The following is an 18,466-nucleotide window of genomic DNA, read 5'->3' as shown; positions in this document are numbered from 1 at the left end:
AATCGGTATAATTTAATGTTGTTGCCTAAAGTCTTAATATAATTGGAAACTTGAAAAAACCTGACAAGTTTCCTTAAGGAACAGCACTTCTCTCCTAAGGCAGTTGAAGGAAGTTAAAGTTTTCTTTTTTGGTTTTGTTTTGTCTTTAGATTTGGAACTTGGCCACAAATCGTCTCACTTTTCTGAACTCTTTCAAAATGAAAATGTCTGTGATTTTTGGAATTATTCACATGACTTTTGGAGTCATTCTGGGAATATTTAACCACTTGTAAGTACAGATTATTTTTTAACCAGTATTTATAAGCCAAGTTTTTGGTATTTCTTAAACTTTCCTTCTTGATGGTAGACTACGTGGATCTTAAAGGCAGCCAGCATAGTGGTTTGTTGTATTAATATGATTCTGTTTTTTATTTTTATTTTTAAAAATTTTTGGCTGTGTTGGGTCTTTGCTGCTGCACGCGGGCTCTCTCTAGTTGCGGCGAGCGGGGGCTACTCTTCGTTGCGGTGTGCGGGCTTCTCATTGCGATGGCTTCTCTCGTTGCGCAGCGTGGGCTCTAGGCGGTGCGGGCTTCAGTAGTTGCAGCACGCGGGCTTAGTGGTTGTGGCTTGTGGGCCCTAGAGCACGCAGGCTTCAGTAGTTGTGGCACATGGGCTTAGTAGTTGTGACTCAGGCTCTAGAGCACAGGCTCAATAGTTGTGGCGCACGGGTTTAGTTGCTCTGTGGCATGTGGGATCTTCCCGGACCAGGGCTTGAAGCCGTGTCCCCTGCATTGGCAGGCGGATTCTTAACCACTGAACCACCAGGGAAGTCCCATGATACTGGTTTTTTTTTTTTAATTTATTTTATTTATTTATTTTTGGGTGCATTGGGTCTTCGTTGCTGCACGCGGGCTTTCTCTAGTTGCGGCGAGCGGGGGCTACTCTTTGTTGCGGTGCACGGGCTTCTCACTGCGGTGGCTTCTCTTGTTGCGGAGCACGGGCTCTAGGCGCGTGGGCTTCAGGAGTTGCGGTATGTGGGCTCAGTAGTTGTAGTTTGTGGACTCTAGTGCACAGGCTCAGTAGTTGTGGTGCACAGGCTTAGCTGCTCCGTGGCATGTGGGATCCTCCCAGACCAGGGTTTGAACCCGTGTCCCCTGCATTGGCAGGCGAATTCTTAACCACTGTGCCACGAGGGAAGCCCCAATTCTGTTTTGATGATAAGGTTTTTGGCAGCTTCATTGATTCAGCAAATATTTGTTGAGTACATAGAAGGTGCCGGGCACTGTTCTAGGCACCAGGGATTGAACAGTGAGGAGGACAGAAAAAAGTGTTCACCCTCATGGAGTTTACGTTCAAGTGAGGGAGACATGCAACATGTACATTCATGTTTATTTCCAGAGGTGATTTTTGTCATATCCTTTTTTCATTTTCTAAATCGGAAAACTTTTGTTTGTTTCTTAGAGCTGGTATATTAGGGGAAAGAAATTATTATGTCTTTTTTCTCTAGCTGGATCTGACAGTGAAACAAACACTAGTCATCTCTACTGTCCTCACATCTCTTTTCTTCGTGGTTACATCTGAATCGTAAGACAGATGATGTTATGCTGAGATAGACTTTGTCACAGAGAAGTTAAGATTAATTTACTCTTTCCTTTTTCTCTTAGTCCAATGTTGTTCATGGGTTGATCAATTCCTTTTTTTTTTTTTTTTCCTAGACATTTCAGGAAGAAGTTCAACATTTATCTGGTTTCCATCCCAGAACTTCTCTTCATGCTCTGCATCTTTGGCTACCTTATATTTATGATTGTCTATAAGTGGCTGGTTTATTCAGCAGAAACCTCCAGAGTCGCTCCTAGCATTCTGATTGAATTTATTAACATGTTTTTATTCCCGGCTAGTGACACAGGTGGTCTTTACCCAGGGCAGGTAAGCAGTTGTGTTTTCCACTGTGAAGAACTCAAAGGAAGTCCTCCTGATAGCCTTTTTGTTTTCATTAGTAGAATGATTAAAGGTGCTTTCCACAGGCCTCCCAGGCACCGAGGGGCTTCCTGCTCCTCTGTGTGTTATCACAAGAGGGTGCCATCCTGCTCTGAGTGCTGTCTCGGGGGCCCTGGTCAGACTGTGTGATCCAAACTCGCTGCCCCTCAGTAGCCATGAAAGCTGGTGGGAAGAGAATGTATTACTGGAGGGTTCCCGAGGGCTGTCCATCCATCCATTTTTCCAGTTGCTTTAAAATCAACCTCTGACTAAGCCGGGTCCTCAGAGAACTGGCACTTGGACCACGGCACGCTGGCCCTCTCCAAAAATGGCTTTTCTATAACTGTGCATTTGTGTGATGCCACGCACATCAGCTGTGAGTTTAGGAAACGAAAGGAAAAGACACCCTGGCAAATGTAATTTAGCTTGCGTTTACTCTATGTTCCTTGTTAATCAATAAAGAGACATTTTACTTGGTTTTCACTAGTTTAAGTACACCAATGACATTGTTAGCACATCTTCACGTTTTAACCGGCTTCCTCCCCTTTTGCACCAACAGGAGCACGTCCAGAGGCTGCTTCTGGTCATCACAGCGTTGTCTGTCCCTGTGCTCTTCTTGGGAAAACCACTCTTCTTGTTGTGGCTTCACCATGGGCGCAGTTGCTTTGGGGTCAGCAGGGTAAGTGTGGGTTTGGCTGCCTGTTTGTAAATGGTGAGTGAAGTCTGTTTTTAGTTGTGAAAGGTTTTGTAAAGAAAACGCCTTCCATGGGGTCCCAGACTCTGATTTAAAAGCCAAAGCTTCCTTTATTGAGAACTTTCGCGTTGCCTGTTCTGCAGAAGCGTGGTGCAAAGAGCCTGCCGTGTCTGGGCACGGGAAACAGGTCCTCTGGTAATGAACCACAAAGCTATCAGGAGATGGAACTGAATCCCTCAGTACTGCTTGTCATAATTAAAGCATTTTTGTTCCTTATTCTTGCCTCTTGATTTTTCAAGTTTTTTTTTTTTAAATTTAAATAACATAATTAAAGGAAATGTGGAAAATATAGAAAATAGTGCCCTTAAGTTCTCCTACCGAGTTATAACCAGTGTTAACCATTTGTTGAGTTTCTTTCCAGACTGTTTTCTTGTGTGTCTAGTTTCTCATTTTATTTTATTTTTTATAAATTGTGGTAAAATATACATGACATAAATATTCCATCTTAACCGTTTTTAGGTGCACATTCAGTGGCATTACGTACATTCACATTGTGCAGCCGTCCCCACCATCCGTCTCCAGAACTTTTTCACCTTCCCGAACTGAGACTCTTTACTCATTAATATTAACTCCCCATTTCCCCTCCACCCAGCCACTGGCACCCACTCTTCTACTTTCTGTCTCTATGAATTTGACTACTTTAGGTACCTTATATAATTGGAATCATATAATGTTTCTGCTTTTATGACTGGCTTATTTCACTTAGCCTAATGTCCTCAAGATTCCTCCATGTTGTAGCTTGTGTCAGAATTTCCTTCCTTTTTAAGGCTGAATAATATTCCATTATATGGATAGACCACATTTTGCTTATCACTTCATCCATGAATGGGCCACTTGGGTTGTTTTCACCTTTCAGCTACTGTGAATAATGCTCCTAAGAACATGGGTATATAAATATCTGTTGGAGTCCTTGCTTTCAGTTCTTTTGGGTATGTACCCAGGAATGGTAATTCTTTGTTTAATTTTTTGGGAACCACCAAACGTTCCACAGTGGCTGCACCATTTTACGTTCCCACCAGCAATGCACAAGAGTTCCAGTTCCTCCATACCCTAATCAACGCTTATTTATTTTCTTTTTTTTTTGTTACAATAGCCATCCTAGTGGGTATGATATGCTCATTTTCTTTTAAAGGACTTTTTTTTTTATTCCTGAAGAACTGAATCTTTAAAAGAATGGAAGGGGTGCTAACTTTGACTTTGTCACAACCTTGTGATTTCAAAGGCACTGACTCTGTATTCTTTGGGTTGTTTTTAGAGTGGTTACACACTTGTAAGGAAAGATAGCGAGGAAGAAGTTTCTTTGCTGGGAAGCCAAGACATAGAAGAGGGAAACAACCAAATGGAAGATGGATGTAGAGAAGTGACGTGTGAAGAGGTAACCTTTTCAGTTACTGTTGGTGATGTTAGGTAAGGAGCCAGGCTTGCACAGAGATGATCGTCATTATGAGAGTGATAAGAATCATCTTAGAAAACAAAATTCAAAGCAAAACAACCGTTACTCAAAGCTTTCCACATGCTGTTCTGGTCATACAATTGTCATCATAATATAATGATTCTGGGTTAACATTTTGTGAGTTTCAGTCTTACAGTGGGATTTATAGTGTTAACATTACAAGTTGTGATGCTGAGTGACTTATGGTGCCATGAACATTGCTTTGAGAAGACTCTCGTCTTCATTAGAACTTGCCCATAGTTGTAAGAAAGAGACCCTGTTCACACTGACTTCAAGGGGAATCTGCTGGCCCACGTCAGGATGGGGCAGAGTGGGCCTCAGGAGGGTGGGGCTTCGGATTTCCAATCCCAGCAAGTCTGAGTTGGTTTTTCTTCGCAAGTTTGCTTCATATTCTGAAGCCAGTTAGCCCCTTGGTGTTGGAACCGTGGCCACAGTGAACACTGGGCTTATTTTCTTCAATCAGAGAAAAGCGCCTTCCCTGCTTGTTACCATGAGGAAAAATCCCAGGGAAGTGCTGTGATTGGCCTGGCTGGGGTCACTTGCCATCCCTAGACCAGTGACTGCTGCAGTAGTCTGCATGGGCTGCCACGACCACAGACTCGGGGGCTTCAGCTACAGAAATGTATTTCCCACGGTTCTGGAGGCTGGAAGTCCAAGGTCAAGATGTTGGCCGGGTTGGTTTCTCCTGGGGCCTCTCTCCCAAGCTTGTGGACGGCCGCTTTCTCGCTGTGTCCCCACATGGCCTTTTCACTGTGTGTGCCTCTCTGGTGTCTCTTCTTCTTCTTCTTATAAGGACACCAGTCCTATTGGGTCAGGCCCCACCCTTACGACTTCATTTAACCTTACTTACCTCCTTAAAGGCCCCATATCCAAACACAGTCACACTGGGGATTAGGGCTTCAACAGACAAATTTTGGGGGGAACACAATTCAGCCCATAACAACTGTGCGAGACAGGGTTAGACGGCAGAAGAAGCACTTCCTCCCAAAGAAGGGAAGCACAGTCCTGGCAGAGGGAACAGAGCACGTCTGTTACTCTGGTCTGCTTTATTTTCTTGGAAACTTTTTTGGCTGTCCGATGAGGACTAAACAGAATTTTTTATAGTCAACCTTTTGTAATTATTATGTAATTTAGTGTTTTAATTTGGGACAATTAATAATTAAGTTTTTAAGATCATAAAAAAACAAAAAGTGGAGCTGGAAAGAATGTGGGAGCCATCTTGCCCAGTGTTTTACAGCCTTTTCACTATCAGGGACTCTTTTATAATTTCCCCTTGTCAGACTTGTATTAAGATGCTCTTACCTATCAAACACACACACACGTTCACAGTCTCCTAATCTTGTAGTTGGTAGATGTCTGTCTCTCATTACACGTTTTTTAGTTACTAAGAGTACCTCAAGAACCTCGTTGGGCTGCCTGAGGGCCGTGGGCATTGTGCCATTACAGTTCCGGTGCAGCCACCCTCGCCTTACGTGCAGGACCGCGGCCCGGGGACGAGGGGGCGGGAGCTCTGTGGGTCGGGGAGCTGGTTCGTGGCGGAGTTGTGAGCAGCGCTCAGATCTCGTGATTGCCTGTTCCTCACACGCCAGCACATCCTCACCTGTATTCCAGAGGCCAGTCCTTTCACTGTAACCTGAAAGTGGAGCAGACTTGTAGCTTGTGGAAGTGAGCGTGTCACGGGTGGAGTCTAACACATGTTGTGTCATCTCTCTCAGTTTAATTTTGGAGAAATACTAATGACGCAAGTAATTCATTCCATCGAGTACTGTCTGGGATGCATCTCCAACACCGCTTCGTACCTGAGGCTCTGGGCGCTCAGTTTGGCTCACGCACGTAAGTTTTGCTTAGACCTGTAGCTCCCAAACTCTGTGTCGAGACACCCCGCAGCGCCTCGGTGAACTCATGGGGGCGCCATGGGACACTGAAAAATTTTGATGGAAAGGGCACTATTTTTCAGATCCTGTGTGAACAGGGACTGTTAAGTTGTTTGGACTTGACTACTTACTGCACTGGTCTCCTGGGTATTTCTTTTGGCCTCAGGGTGCTGTGAAAAAAATTACTGGGACACACGAGGGGCTTCAAGGACCGAGAAGGCTTGGGAACGTCTGGCATAGGCATTTCGTTCCCTCTGCTCTGACCATTATTGTTCTTGTTATTAACTGTTACTGTATTCAGCGCTGCCTTACCAAGAGTGAATGTCTAGTTATGTCAAACAAGTCTTAAAACAATGCTGATTAATAGTTTTGATGCATGGATTTCAGTTACCTGCGTTTAGTTAAGTCTCAGCAGTCCCCCAAGAACATGGTTGAAATTTCAGTTACTACAGTAAAAACTGTGTGTATGGGTACGAAGCGCAGGCTTCACTGCTGGCCCTTCAGCCCACAAGTCACTACGTAAATAACACAGACGCGCATCACGATCGGCGACCAGCCACGTCACTTCTTTCAGAGTCTGTTGTGATCGGTCCCTGTGCATCTGCTGCTTAGTTCATGCACAGACAGCAAAGCGCATGGTGGTGTTGGCTCCTTGTGGGCCAGTGGTAAACCCACATGGCATTTAAAAACGGATCACTGAACCGAGGGAATTGGCCAACAAAGATGAAAAAGTGCAGCAGAGGAACAAACAGTGATACGCTGGAAGTGAAATGCAGACGGAATGTAGCTGGAGTTTAGGAGGAAGAGCTGACATGGGAGTGGTGACACTGGTGCCGTTCGAGAGGCGAAATCTGCAGCCAGAGGAACTTGGTGATGTACAGAAAGAAGATGTAGGTGTCCCAGAAGTGATGCCACAGGAGCTCTGGGAGGTATTTCAGGACATTGAAGGTGCAAAGCATACTGTGTTAGAAGCTGCTCCAAACTCAGAAAAGAGTAGGACAGCGTGCCAGGTATTAGAGAAGATGCTCACTCCGTGTCAAGGTGCCCAGCAAGCCCAGGTGGCGTGAGAAGAAGGCTGTTCAAGCCACCCTGACAAGTTCTTCTTACCAAAACCCCCCAGCAAGTTAAGGCTCAATGTTTCTAATGTTTTAAGAATAGATTTACTCTTTTTTTTCATTTCTCTGGGCATTTATAACCAACAGTAAGAGAGTTTTTAATGTTTTGACAAAACTTTTGAAAGGTCCCAGAACAACTGTAATTTTTCCCATTTGACCATTAAGGATGCATTGGACGGTCATTGTTCTGCTCCTGCATTACTGTGCAAAGACTGTGCTTGGGAAAACTACCAGATGATAGAGGTTTTTGTTGTTGTTGTTACATTGATATTTTTGTAAGCATAGCCGCAAGTCTAGAACTTGCTGGCTGGAGGGGGTCCATCATCCTCATATTACAGAGGAGGAGACTGAAGCCCAGGGAGGGTTGGTGCTGGCGCAGGGTCACCCACCCGGTCAGTTAGTAGCCGAGTCAGGACTGACGCCCAGCTTCCCGCTGCCTGGCCCAGTGCTGCGTTGGGACAGAGCCAGCCGGACCCCTATGTGGGTCAGGATCTCTCATTGGCAGGCAGGCAGGCCTCTGATTTCTCTGGAATGTCAAGTCTTCCTCCGTGTTTGAGATGATCAAGTTGCCGGTTAACTTTTACGTGGGAAGCCGATTACGTCTGTCTTATATGGGTGTGTATTTATTTTAGGGATAACAATTCAAAATTGTTTCAGAAGGAAACCCAGTCTAAGTAGCTAATCGAGGTGACTCACTGAAGGTGAACAGAAGTTAACTCTGCAGAATGCTTGCCTTGCAGAGTTGTCTGACGTGCTGTGGGCCATGCTGATGCGAGTCGGCCTCCGGGTAGACACGACCTACGGGGTCCTGCTCCTGCTCCCGGTCATCGCTCTCTTTGCAGTTTTGACAATTTTCATCCTTTTGATCATGGAAGGGCTTTCTGCATTTCTTCACGCCATCCGCCTCCACTGGTGAGTTTGGAATTTAGCTTTGGAACTGGTACTTAAAAAAAAATCTAACACCCTCCTCCCCCAATACATACATATACGTGTAACAGTTCCAGTGATATGTGTATGTATACATATATTATTTAGGCTAGCTCTTCCCTTCCCGGGATTGGGATCTGTATTCCGATCCCCTGAGTTAAAATTGTATTTTGTTTCTGAGCTTTTGTCGCCGACACGTAAAAGCAAGTTTACGCTTGCTGAATAATTTTGTGTATTTCACACTTTCGATTCACTTTGGGTCTGACAGGTTGCTTTATCTTATTGTAAACCATATTTCTTAATGTTTTACAGTGTATATCAGATTACTTGTCTGTGTATCCAGTTACTGAGGAGGGAGAGGTTCCTAATACTCATGTGTATGTCCATAGGGTGGGAGGTGACGTGAGGTGTCAGCGTTTTCTTCATGAGAAAGGCAACAAAGGGCCAGTGTGTGTGTGTATTTTATCTAAGTAAAAGTATTTGTGCCAAGAGCATGTATGGAATGAAGCAACTTCAGACGCACAGGAACTTTTTTTTTTTTAACTTATAAATGTTGTTTTAAGAAATGTAGCAAGTGTTATTCAGAATCTTTCATTAATACATGGTTTTTTGTTTTGTTTTGTTTTGTTTTTGTTTTTTTAGGGTAGAATTTCAGAACAAATTCTACGTTGGTGCAGGCACCAAATTTGTTCCTTTCTCACTCAGATTACTTTCTTCGAAGTTTAGCGACGACATGGCATGATCATATTGCTGTATCCAACAAGCTTTCAGATTTAAGGAGAATTATCATGTTGTAGAATTTCCTTATGTTAAATTGACGATAGGAAAAATTCCATCTTCATTAACTGCCTTATGAGATAGCCAAATGATTCTGTAAGATATACCTCTTCCTCATATGTTAAATATTTTGTAAAGTTTCTCAATTTCAGATATAGAAATTTCTTTCAGTTTTTATGATGAGCAAATATAAGTTAATGCCAAAAGTTATGTTAAAGTTATTTTTAAAAATATAGGCTTGGGGGAGAGAAGCCAGTTTTGAATGGCTAATTGAAAATGGTCTTAAATACTTGATTCCTTTTCAACTTATTTAAAAAAAAACTAGAGTTATTCTGTCACCTGAAGTTGTCAGATAATATTTTCCAACAGCTGAAGTTAAGTAGTTTTTAAAAAAATTTAATGATGGTTAATCAAAAGATTCACATTTATTTTGCTTGGTTAAAAGTTTGCAAACTTTTTTTATCGTATACTATCTAGAATTACAAGTAGAATTGTTTCTACGATTTTGTCTTGTTTTAATAATTGGAGAAAATGGGATAAAATAACATACAACAAATGGTTATCCCACTTGTATATTTTTTTAAGGACTCTTATCCTGTTATCCTTACATAAAACCAATTATGATAATTGTATGTTTGGGAAGATAAACTGTGTACTGAGCCTTAAAATCCAGTGTGACTATAGAAGATGTAATATGGATATGATTCGAACTTAGTGACCAGCTTGGCTGATGTTCCTGAACCAAAAGGGGTTTATACTGAGTGAAGGAAAGGTAAAAAGTAGTATTTTGTATATTTTTATAATAAAATATAAATTAAGATATTTTACCATGAAGAGGTTGCAACTATCCTTGAGAACAGTATAATTATAATGATTCACTTTCAGACTAATTCGAAATAAATGTCTAATAAAGGCATTTAGAGTTAAACTTTTAAAAACTATTTGAATCAGTTGAAAACCAATTCTTACTAAGCCATTAATGTATAATCTTCAGATTAAATTCATCTTTTCACTTGACATTTGAGTCAGTCCTGTTGAACATTTTGATCTGTCCTGTATTCTTGTAAATTATGTTCGTTTTTCATATTTTACTGTAGTTGATTTTAGATAATTATTTTCAAAAAGAAACCTGCAGTATTTTCGCTTTCTTAACATTTTGAGTAACTCACATGAAGAGGCCCGCTTGTCTCCTTCACCTTGGCTGGTGATAGAGGGTTTAGGGTTTTCATTACAAGCTAAGATCATGGTAGCCCTGAATTTAAGCGTATCTTTTCAGGTAATTTCAAGGCCTATTTGCTGAGAGGCATGAATTGAACATCATGACATAACTGTGACTCTGACATTAAACCTTTTAAATTGTAGTAAAGATTCCATGCTACTCCTCTCATATGAGATGCTGTCCCTCATAATATCAAACATAAAACGATGCTGATGAAACTCTTAAAAATGCTACTGCTGTCAACGTTAAGTTTCCTCAGAAAGGCACTTGGACACTTCTTTTGGGTGAATACGAAATCTGAATAATGCCTTCCAGGTTTCAAATGTGTCCCTCACAAGTTCTTATTTTTATTATTTTACTCCAAGATGGTAACTAATTCATCCTTAGGAAACCCACCATTTTAACTGACAAGTTAACTGACTAGTAAACAAGAGACGTACAGGATCTGCTAGAATTCTTTTCTGTCCCCATTGGCAGTTGTCACGGGGGCCACTTTTTAATTCCAGTGAACGCCTCTATCAGGGCATAGAACAGAGGGTGAAGAGTCACTTTTCAACTGAAACCTATGTAGTAGTTCTGTAGAACGTAATGGTATAAAAGACGGATTGTTAGTCCTAATTTTTGTGAAAGAACTCTCTAAAATTACAGTTTGATGGTGTCGTTTAGTCACCAAGGTAAATTTTCTTTCTTAATATAAAGCTACTGGTTCCAGTGTCATGTTACCAGAGCAGTTGCTCTGTTTTGTTTGTTAAGCTGTTTGGTATAACTATTACGTATACAGTTCTTAAGACATAACTTCATTCCCTTGATAGCAGGCATCCAGAGGAAAAATGGTCAGTTGTCTGGATGATGCTAAGTTCATCTGTTTATTTTCCTAACACGAAAAGTCGCGACTGCCACGTCTTCCAGTTTTCATCCTAACATAAAAATCCAAGGGATTTCTTCAGTAAAATAGAGTTTGATTTCGCCCTGCAAGGGTGAAGAAGGTCCTGGTGGTGATGGGATTGTGCTGAGTTAAGGAGTGCAAAGGGGGTTTGATGGGGGTCACGCTGAGCCTGTGGGCTGGCAGTTTATTGTGGCTAGGACTTTGAGGAGACTCACCCTTCACTGAATGCCACTCTGTCCTCATTTCTGGAATGCGTATTTTATAACAACATTCTGATCTGAATTTTCATTCTGCAGCAGTTTAAAAAGGCGTAGACTATAGGATAGGTAACTCTTACGTTTACGAATTAAAAATTCAGACACTTCAGGGCCTGATTCATTTTGGAAAACAGAAATAAAAATAACTTCAACTGTTCTGCAGTCTGCATTTAAAAACAACTTTATTAAAAATTTAAAGCCAGGTTTGCTTGTATGCCATCTGGTATATCTCCAGCAAGGTTATTAAGAAATCTTAATTCAAGATGATGAAAATAAGACAGTTCGGGGCTTCCCTGGTGGCGCAGTGGTTGAGAGTCTGCCTGCCAATGCAGGGGACACGGGTTCGAGCCCTGGTCTGGGAAGATCCCACATGCCGCGGAGCAACTAGGCCCGTGAGTCACAACTGCTGAGCCTGCGCATCTGGAGCTTGTGCTCCGCAACAAGAGAGGCCACGACAGTGAGAGGCCCGTGCACCGCGATGAAGAGTGGCCCCACTCGCCGCAACTAGAGAAAGCCCTCGCACAGAAACGAAGACCCAACACAGCTAAAAATAAATAAATAAATAAATAAATAAATAAAAATTAAAAAAAAAAAAAAAAAAAAAAAGACAGTTCGGAGTAGTGATTTTCCAACAGCCAGGCCAATGATGCTGAACTTTGGTTTAGAATTTTAAGAAATACTTAGAACATTCCACCTGTTCCTTGATGGGAAAATCCAATAAGAAGGCTAGGTTCTTAGGGTCAGCCCAGTAATCTAGGGGCTTAATGAGGGAAAACGACTGAACAAGTTAAAGATCCACAGATGTATGAAGGGACAAATTTGCATCTTCCTATCAGTATTGAACTTTACTAATGAAAAATAAATATCTCTCTATTTTTGAAACGTGGGTGTTTTGCTTTATTAGGCTTTGGATTGGCTACAAAGCCGAAGAGCTCGGCTTCTCCTACTCTGTAGCCAGTGTCCCTTCTTGGGGCTCCCCCTTCCCTGATCCTGGTACACCAGAAGGAGCTTGCCCCTTCTTGGGAATCTTCGCCGTGTATTTGCTCTTCTGACGCCCTTTGATCCATAGCGACCCGAGGGTTCAGACTATAGTCCTTTTGCCTCGCGTCCAACTTTGCCTCTACCACCTCCGAGATACCGTGACCTTGTCTGTCACGTATCTTGCCACTGTTTCCTTATCGACAAAGCGGGCAGGACAGTCGCAGACGCGGTGGCGGTGAGAATCACAGGAGGCCTTGCACATGCAGCACTTACAAGGCTCCTGGCGCACCTCCAGGTCTGCAGTCGGCTGCCTTCCTACACGTCTTTCCGTCCCAGGGGCTTGCGTGCGGCCGTCCAGCTCATCTCGGTCCTCCCAGGAGGAAGGGGGCGCCCATCCGGGGGAAGAGGCCTGGCCCCTCTCCGCGCGCAGGCTGGGGCGCCGCGGCCCCTCCCCAGGCGCTCCGCGCCGCCTTCCCGGGTCCCGCTTCGCGCTTCTGTGAGCGCGGGACCCGGGTGCAGGGGCGCCCGGAGACCGTGGGTCCCCGCGCCCGCTACGGCCGTTGCCGGGGCGCCCGTTGCTAGGGGCGCCGTTGCCACAGACGCCCGCCCGGCGCTCTGCTCCCTGAGCCCGGTGCTGCGGTTGCTGCCGGCTCTGCGGCGCCATGGACGACCTGCGGGTGCTGTGGATGCGCGACCGAGTGTACACCGCCTTCGGCATCACAGACCCCCAGCTCTTCGAGGAGTTGCTGAACCGCAACGACGGCGAGGTCGAGGACCTCATCCTGCACTTCCTCAACCAGACCAGCGACGAGGAGGGCGCCTCGACTCTCTTCTTCTACCGCAAGGTGGTGCCCGAGGAAGTGGAGATGGAGATCGGTGAGCCCCGCGGCCGCCCTCCCGCCGCGCCCCCTCCTGCCCCGTTCCCGGCCTCACCACCGCGGGGACTGCAGACCCCCGCCCACCCCGCTCTTGGCCTCCCGTGCCGTCCGCAAATGCGTATTGTCGCCCACCGTGTGCAGGCACAGTCCAGCCACTGGGTGAACTGGACAAGCTCACTTGGAAAGTCGGACCTTGAATTAATAATCACGCAAACACTCATTTAGCGCTTACTGTGTGCCAGGTACAGTTCCAAATGCGTATATCAGCTATTAATCCCATGACGTGGGTGTATTGTTACCCCATTTTACAGATGAGCAAGCTGTGGCACAGAGAGGGTTAACTAGCTCACCCACACAGATCACATAGTAAAGACTCAGAAGAATATGTGTCGCTGTCCAGTGACGTGTCATAGACGGATAGAGAAGTGGCCCAGGGGCTGAGAGGGTCAGTTCATCCTCACGCTCTCAGATGGTGACAGGGTCTCCCAGAGGTGGAGAAGCGTGCCCCTTCCTATTTTCCCAGGCTCCCTACGTGCTATTGTAAAGTAACACCAAAACAAGGTTTTTAAAAAATTACAGTAGATTTAAACGTTTATGTTGGACAATTTAGCATTTTAAATAAAAATGACAGTGACTGATGCCCAGAACCTTCTGTGGAGGTGGCTGGTCCAGCCCAGGGACACAGAGACGGCCTGGGTGGGGGGGGGAGGGGGAGACAGGACAGAGTGCAGGGGACACTCAGAAAGGAGACTGAGAGACACACAAGTTCTCTCCCAGTAGGAGCACCAGTATCAGTGCAGCTGTCACGGACCGGGTTTGTGTGATGTGTCCCATCAATGTCAGTCTCCTGTGCTATTGTCACATCTTCACGAGACTTCTGGATCCCCTACAGGATCTTTCACAGGGTGGGATGGCAGAGCCAGGCAGAACTTCTTTTTTCTTAAAAGGTTGTAGGCACATTTATTTTAAATGTACATTCTTTGCACAAAATAATACACATATTCACTGTAGAAAAATCCAAGCCCATAAATAAACAATAACAAATTGCAAATGACACCCAGAGGGATGACCCTCGTAACATTTGGAATCTAACTCTATCCCCCCCTCCCTTCCCCAGCAGACCTTTGGACCTGGATGTTACATTATAATAGGACCTTGAATTTAGACTCTCATGATCACCAAGTGAAATTCTGGATACAAAGATGCACTAACAGGATTGACTATTTTACATGTACCATATTTCAGTAACCCTGACTTTGTATACTTAAAAATATATATATACCAAGACCCTAAGAAATGAATGCGACTTGGACTTCTTGTGACCTCTGAGGGCTTCTGTTAATAGTTCGTGGCTGTTTTCTGTGCTGTGTATACTACCACATGTTCAGCCCAGTGTCTCCTGGCAGGATGCCCCCGTTCTGTGTGGAATGAGATTTTAGTCTCACTTACGAGGGTCCCCCTGCTTAATTCCTCCAAAGTGTCCTCGGAACTCCTCCGAGCACTATGTCTGTTTCTGGTCTGTCTCTAACCCACCCCTCAGCCCACCCCAACGTTCTTCCCCTCCTTTTCTGGGTCTTCTCACTGTCATCACATCTTGAGAATGGCAGTGTATTCCCTGCTGAGGATGCCGGCCCCAGAAACTCAAAGCTACTGCTCCTGGGGGCACTAGAATGGTGTTGAGTGTTGGGGGTTGGGTTCTGGACAGAGGTGGGGAGACGGGACCTCCTCCCCAACTCCGGGTTTCAAGTTGTCACTCACCCTCTGCTTATGAAGCCTGCAGACTCGCAAAGACCCTTGGACAGTTTTATTGGATCCTTTATGGGGTCTCTGGTTTGTCCAGAGGACCTGGAGTGGGGTCAGTGCATGTCCCTTCATCCCTCTTTTCTCTCTATTTCTGCCTCTCCTCTGGTCAAGACCTCTCTGCTCCTAGTTAAAAATTATTTGAATGGAGACAGATGCTGGCAGGGTGGTCTTGAGGAAAGAGGGGTGTCTAGACCAGCAGCAGCTAGTCCAAGATGCTGTTCTAATAGCTAAGCATGTGTTGTTTCTTGAAATAACAAAATGGAATCATCCTGTCCATATCACTTAATAACTTGCTTACATTTTTACACAGTAATTTTTAGAAATTGCAAAATTACACAGTAATTTAAAAATTACACGGTGTTAAGTAATTAATACTTACTTCCAGTAAGTATTACTGGAAGATGTTCTCTTAAAAATTCACATAACATAGAATTTAGAAACACAGTAAATAAAAAGTGAAAAAATAATCCTTCACTCTTCCCTCAACCCTGCTCCCATTTCTATAAGTAACCACTAGTGGTAGTTTGGTGTATATCCCTCCAGATCTTTTCTCAGATCAATCTATCTGTCTATCTATCTATCTATCTATCTGTCATCATTTATATCTTTCCAGATAATGGTATGTATACAATGATAATATGTAGATATATATAGAGTTCCTGAAATCATAAATAAGATCACTCTTTATATAGTATGTTGTGACTGGTCCTCCCTCAAAGATATCTTGCAGAATTTTTCATGTCAGTACCTGTAGATCTATGTAACTTTATAGATGTACCGTATTTTATTTATCCATTCCCTAATGAATGGACATTTATCTTTCCGCAGTATTTTATTTTACACACAACGTCACAATGTGCTTTCGGTATTTCGTGGGAGAGATTTCTAAAAGTGGAACCGTGGGTTAGGCGGGTGCGTGCATTTACAGCTTGGATGGGTCCTGCCAAACTGCTCTCTAGAATGGCCCTCCCGGTCCACACCTGGCAACGGTGATGAGGTGTCCATTTGCCAACATCCTTGCCAACATTGGGTATTATCATTAAAAATTTTGCCAACCCCATAGATGAAAGGTGGATGCACTTCCTCGTTCTCATGTACATTTGTATCATAATTAGTGGAGTTGAGCCTCTTTTTTTATGGATGATGGTCATTTATATTTATATTTCTTTGGGGTGCTTGTGTGATCATCCTGTGTCCTTCATCTCCCTGGAGAATTTGCACAAATCTTTCTTTCATGTCCCTTAAGGCTGTTTCCAGTAACTGGGATGTTTCTGTGGGACTGTGCGTTGGTTCGCAAACCACCCCCATACACGGAGGGCAAGGAGAGACCAGAGAAAGAGGCAGCCACTCGGGATCAGTAGGTGGCGGTCTTGGGCGTGGCTGGCCGAGATCACTGCCCGCCCGCCGGCATCTAAGAGTTTATAGAGAGGCCTTCCCGGGGTTCAGGCACCCACACTGTCTGGCGGTCTCAGCCACACCTGATCTCTCCAGGTGCATCCTTGAGACGGCGCTCACGGTGGGCATGGTGGGCAGGGTGGGCATCCCCAGGACAGGGCGGGGGCAAGGGGCCTCTGATTGCCCGGGGCCAGCTCGCGGGCCGGGCAGAGGTCCTGTCTTCTCGATGACTTCCTCCAGCTGACCGGAATAGGCACGACTCTCCCGGGGCCACGGACCAACCCCCAGTGCCAAGGAGAGCAGTGGAACAATTACGTTTTTTTTTTTTTTCTTTTGCTTTATGTGGCTATAAAGACGCCGAGATTCCTGGCCCGTCTGAGGAGGAAGAAGAGGAAGAAGAGACCCAGTCGGCGGATAGAGCATCAGGTCTGGAATTGGGGGTGAGCGGCACTGGGGGGCATGCGTCCGGAGGGAGGGGTCCACGTGCCCAGACGAGAATCAGTTTCTGCTTTTTACTTTTGTGAAGCTGCGACTTGGTAAGAAGTACAAGGAGAAAGTGCTGGGTGTGCATAGGTTCATTATTAACTACCTGGGGCTGCCATAACCAAGGACCACAGACTGGGTGGCTTAGAACAACAGCACTGCCTTGAAGGAGACAGTGCAGAGGCTACAAGTTCAAAATCAAGGTGTGGGCAGGCCCTGGGGGAGGATCCTTCCTGGCCTCTCCCAGCTTCTGGTGGCTGTAGGCTTCCTTGATGTTCCTTGGCTTGTAGGCACGTCCCTCCAATCTATGCCTCTGTCGTCACATGGCTGTCTGCCCTGTGTGTGTGTGCGTGTGTGTGCATGTGTGTATGCATGTATGTGTGTATGTATGTGTATGTGTGCATGCACGTGTGCGTATGTGTGAATGTGTGTGTGAATGTGTGTATTTGTGTGTATGTGTGTTTGTATGTATACGTGTGTGTATATGTGTGTATGTGTGAATGTGTGTATTTGTGTGTGTATGTATGTTTGTGTGTATATGTGTGTGTATATGTGTGTATGTGTGTGTATGTGTTTTTATATATAATGCGTGTGTGCATATTTGTATGCGTGTATGTGTGCATGCGTGTATGTGTGTGATTGTGTGTATTTGTGTGTGTATGTGTGTGTATATATATGTGTGTGTGTGTGTGCGTGTGTGTGTGTCTGAATCACTCACCTCCTTTCTCTCATAACAACACCAGTCATTGGATTCAGGGACTACCCTCTCCACTATGACCTGTTGACGAAAATAATAAACAATCAGTAATAAGAATAGAAAAGATTTTTATTCGAGCCAAACTGAGGACTATAGCCTGGGGCCGGCTTCCCAGGTTACTCTGAGAAGCTGCTCTGGGGAAGCAGGGTTTTCAGCACAGTTTTATATCTTGTCAGAACAAAGAACATTAAACAAGTCAGGGATACATTTCTTCAAGGTTTCAAAAAACAAACAAACAAAAAACCAACAGACCAGCATGTACATGTACAGCACATACAGCAAGGCCTTGGCACCTGGGAAGGGAGTCGTATTATCAAAGGAGGACCAGCGCTGGCGTCCCAGGAAGGGAGGCATTTAATCTTTATTTTTTATTTATTAAAAAAATTTTTTATTGGGGTATAATTGATTTACAATGTTGTGTTAGTTTCTGCTGTGCAGCAAAGTGAATCTGTTATACAAACACATATATCCACTCTTTTTTAGATTCTTTTCCCCTGTAGGCCATTACAGAGTATTGAGTAGAGTTCCCTGTGCTATACAGTAGGTCCTTATGCGTTATCTGTTTTATATATAGTAGTGTGTATGTGTCAATCCCAATCTCCCAGTTTATCCCTCCCTCCCTTACCCCCCCCCCCCCCCCCCCGGTAACCATATGTTTATTTTCTACATCTGTAACTCTATAATCTTTATTTTCAACATGGACATTCTTTACTTCTGGTCAGTGTGCCCTTTTCTTTAATAATGAAAGCAGATGTACAATCTCTGTTTGATAGGCCACATACAAGCTATTTAAGTTAGCATCAAATCCAAGTGAACTCACGTAGAAGCCAGAACGACTTCTCTGTGTCTCAATATGTGAACGTTTATTTTATCAGACCTCATCTTGACTAATTATATCTGCAAAGACACCGCTTCCAAATACGGTCACATTCTGAGGTTCTGGGTGGGCAC

General features: G+C 44.3%; 2 protein-coding genes across 2 annotated transcripts in view; both read left to right on the top strand.

Moving 5' to 3' along the window:
• ATP6V0A2 (ATPase H+ transporting V0 subunit a2) overlaps positions 1-12,100 on the top strand; it is a 38,168-nt gene extending 26,068 nt beyond the window's left edge. The window contains exons 14-20 of the mRNA XM_059893582.1: positions 150-268; positions 1,695-1,905; positions 2,516-2,635; positions 3,966-4,085; positions 5,879-5,996; positions 7,893-8,064; positions 8,722-12,100. Of these exons, the coding sequence (XP_059749565.1) occupies positions 150-268; positions 1,695-1,905; positions 2,516-2,635; positions 3,966-4,085; positions 5,879-5,996; positions 7,893-8,064; positions 8,722-8,821 (960 nt within the window). The 3' untranslated portion in view covers positions 8,822-12,100. The remainder of the gene's footprint in view (positions 1-149; positions 269-1,694; positions 1,906-2,515; positions 2,636-3,965; positions 4,086-5,878; positions 5,997-7,892; positions 8,065-8,721) is intronic.
• A 701-nt stretch (positions 12,101-12,801) lies between these two features.
• The window catches only part of DNAH10 (dynein axonemal heavy chain 10), a 149,108-nt gene continuing 143,443 nt past the window's right edge, over positions 12,802-18,466 (top strand). The window contains exons 1-2 of the mRNA XM_059893951.1: positions 12,802-13,075; positions 16,630-16,701. Of these exons, the coding sequence (XP_059749934.1) occupies positions 12,862-13,075; positions 16,630-16,701 (286 nt within the window). The 5' untranslated portion in view covers positions 12,802-12,861. The remainder of the gene's footprint in view (positions 13,076-16,629; positions 16,702-18,466) is intronic.

This window comes from Balaenoptera ricei, chromosome 14 (genome assembly GCF_028023285.1).
Source record: "Balaenoptera ricei isolate mBalRic1 chromosome 14, mBalRic1.hap2, whole genome shotgun sequence".
NCBI lineage: Eukaryota > Metazoa > Chordata > Mammalia > Artiodactyla > Balaenopteridae > Balaenoptera > Balaenoptera ricei.
The sequence above is the reverse complement of the archived record's forward strand: the minus strand, read 5'-3'. Positions and strand labels throughout refer to the sequence as shown.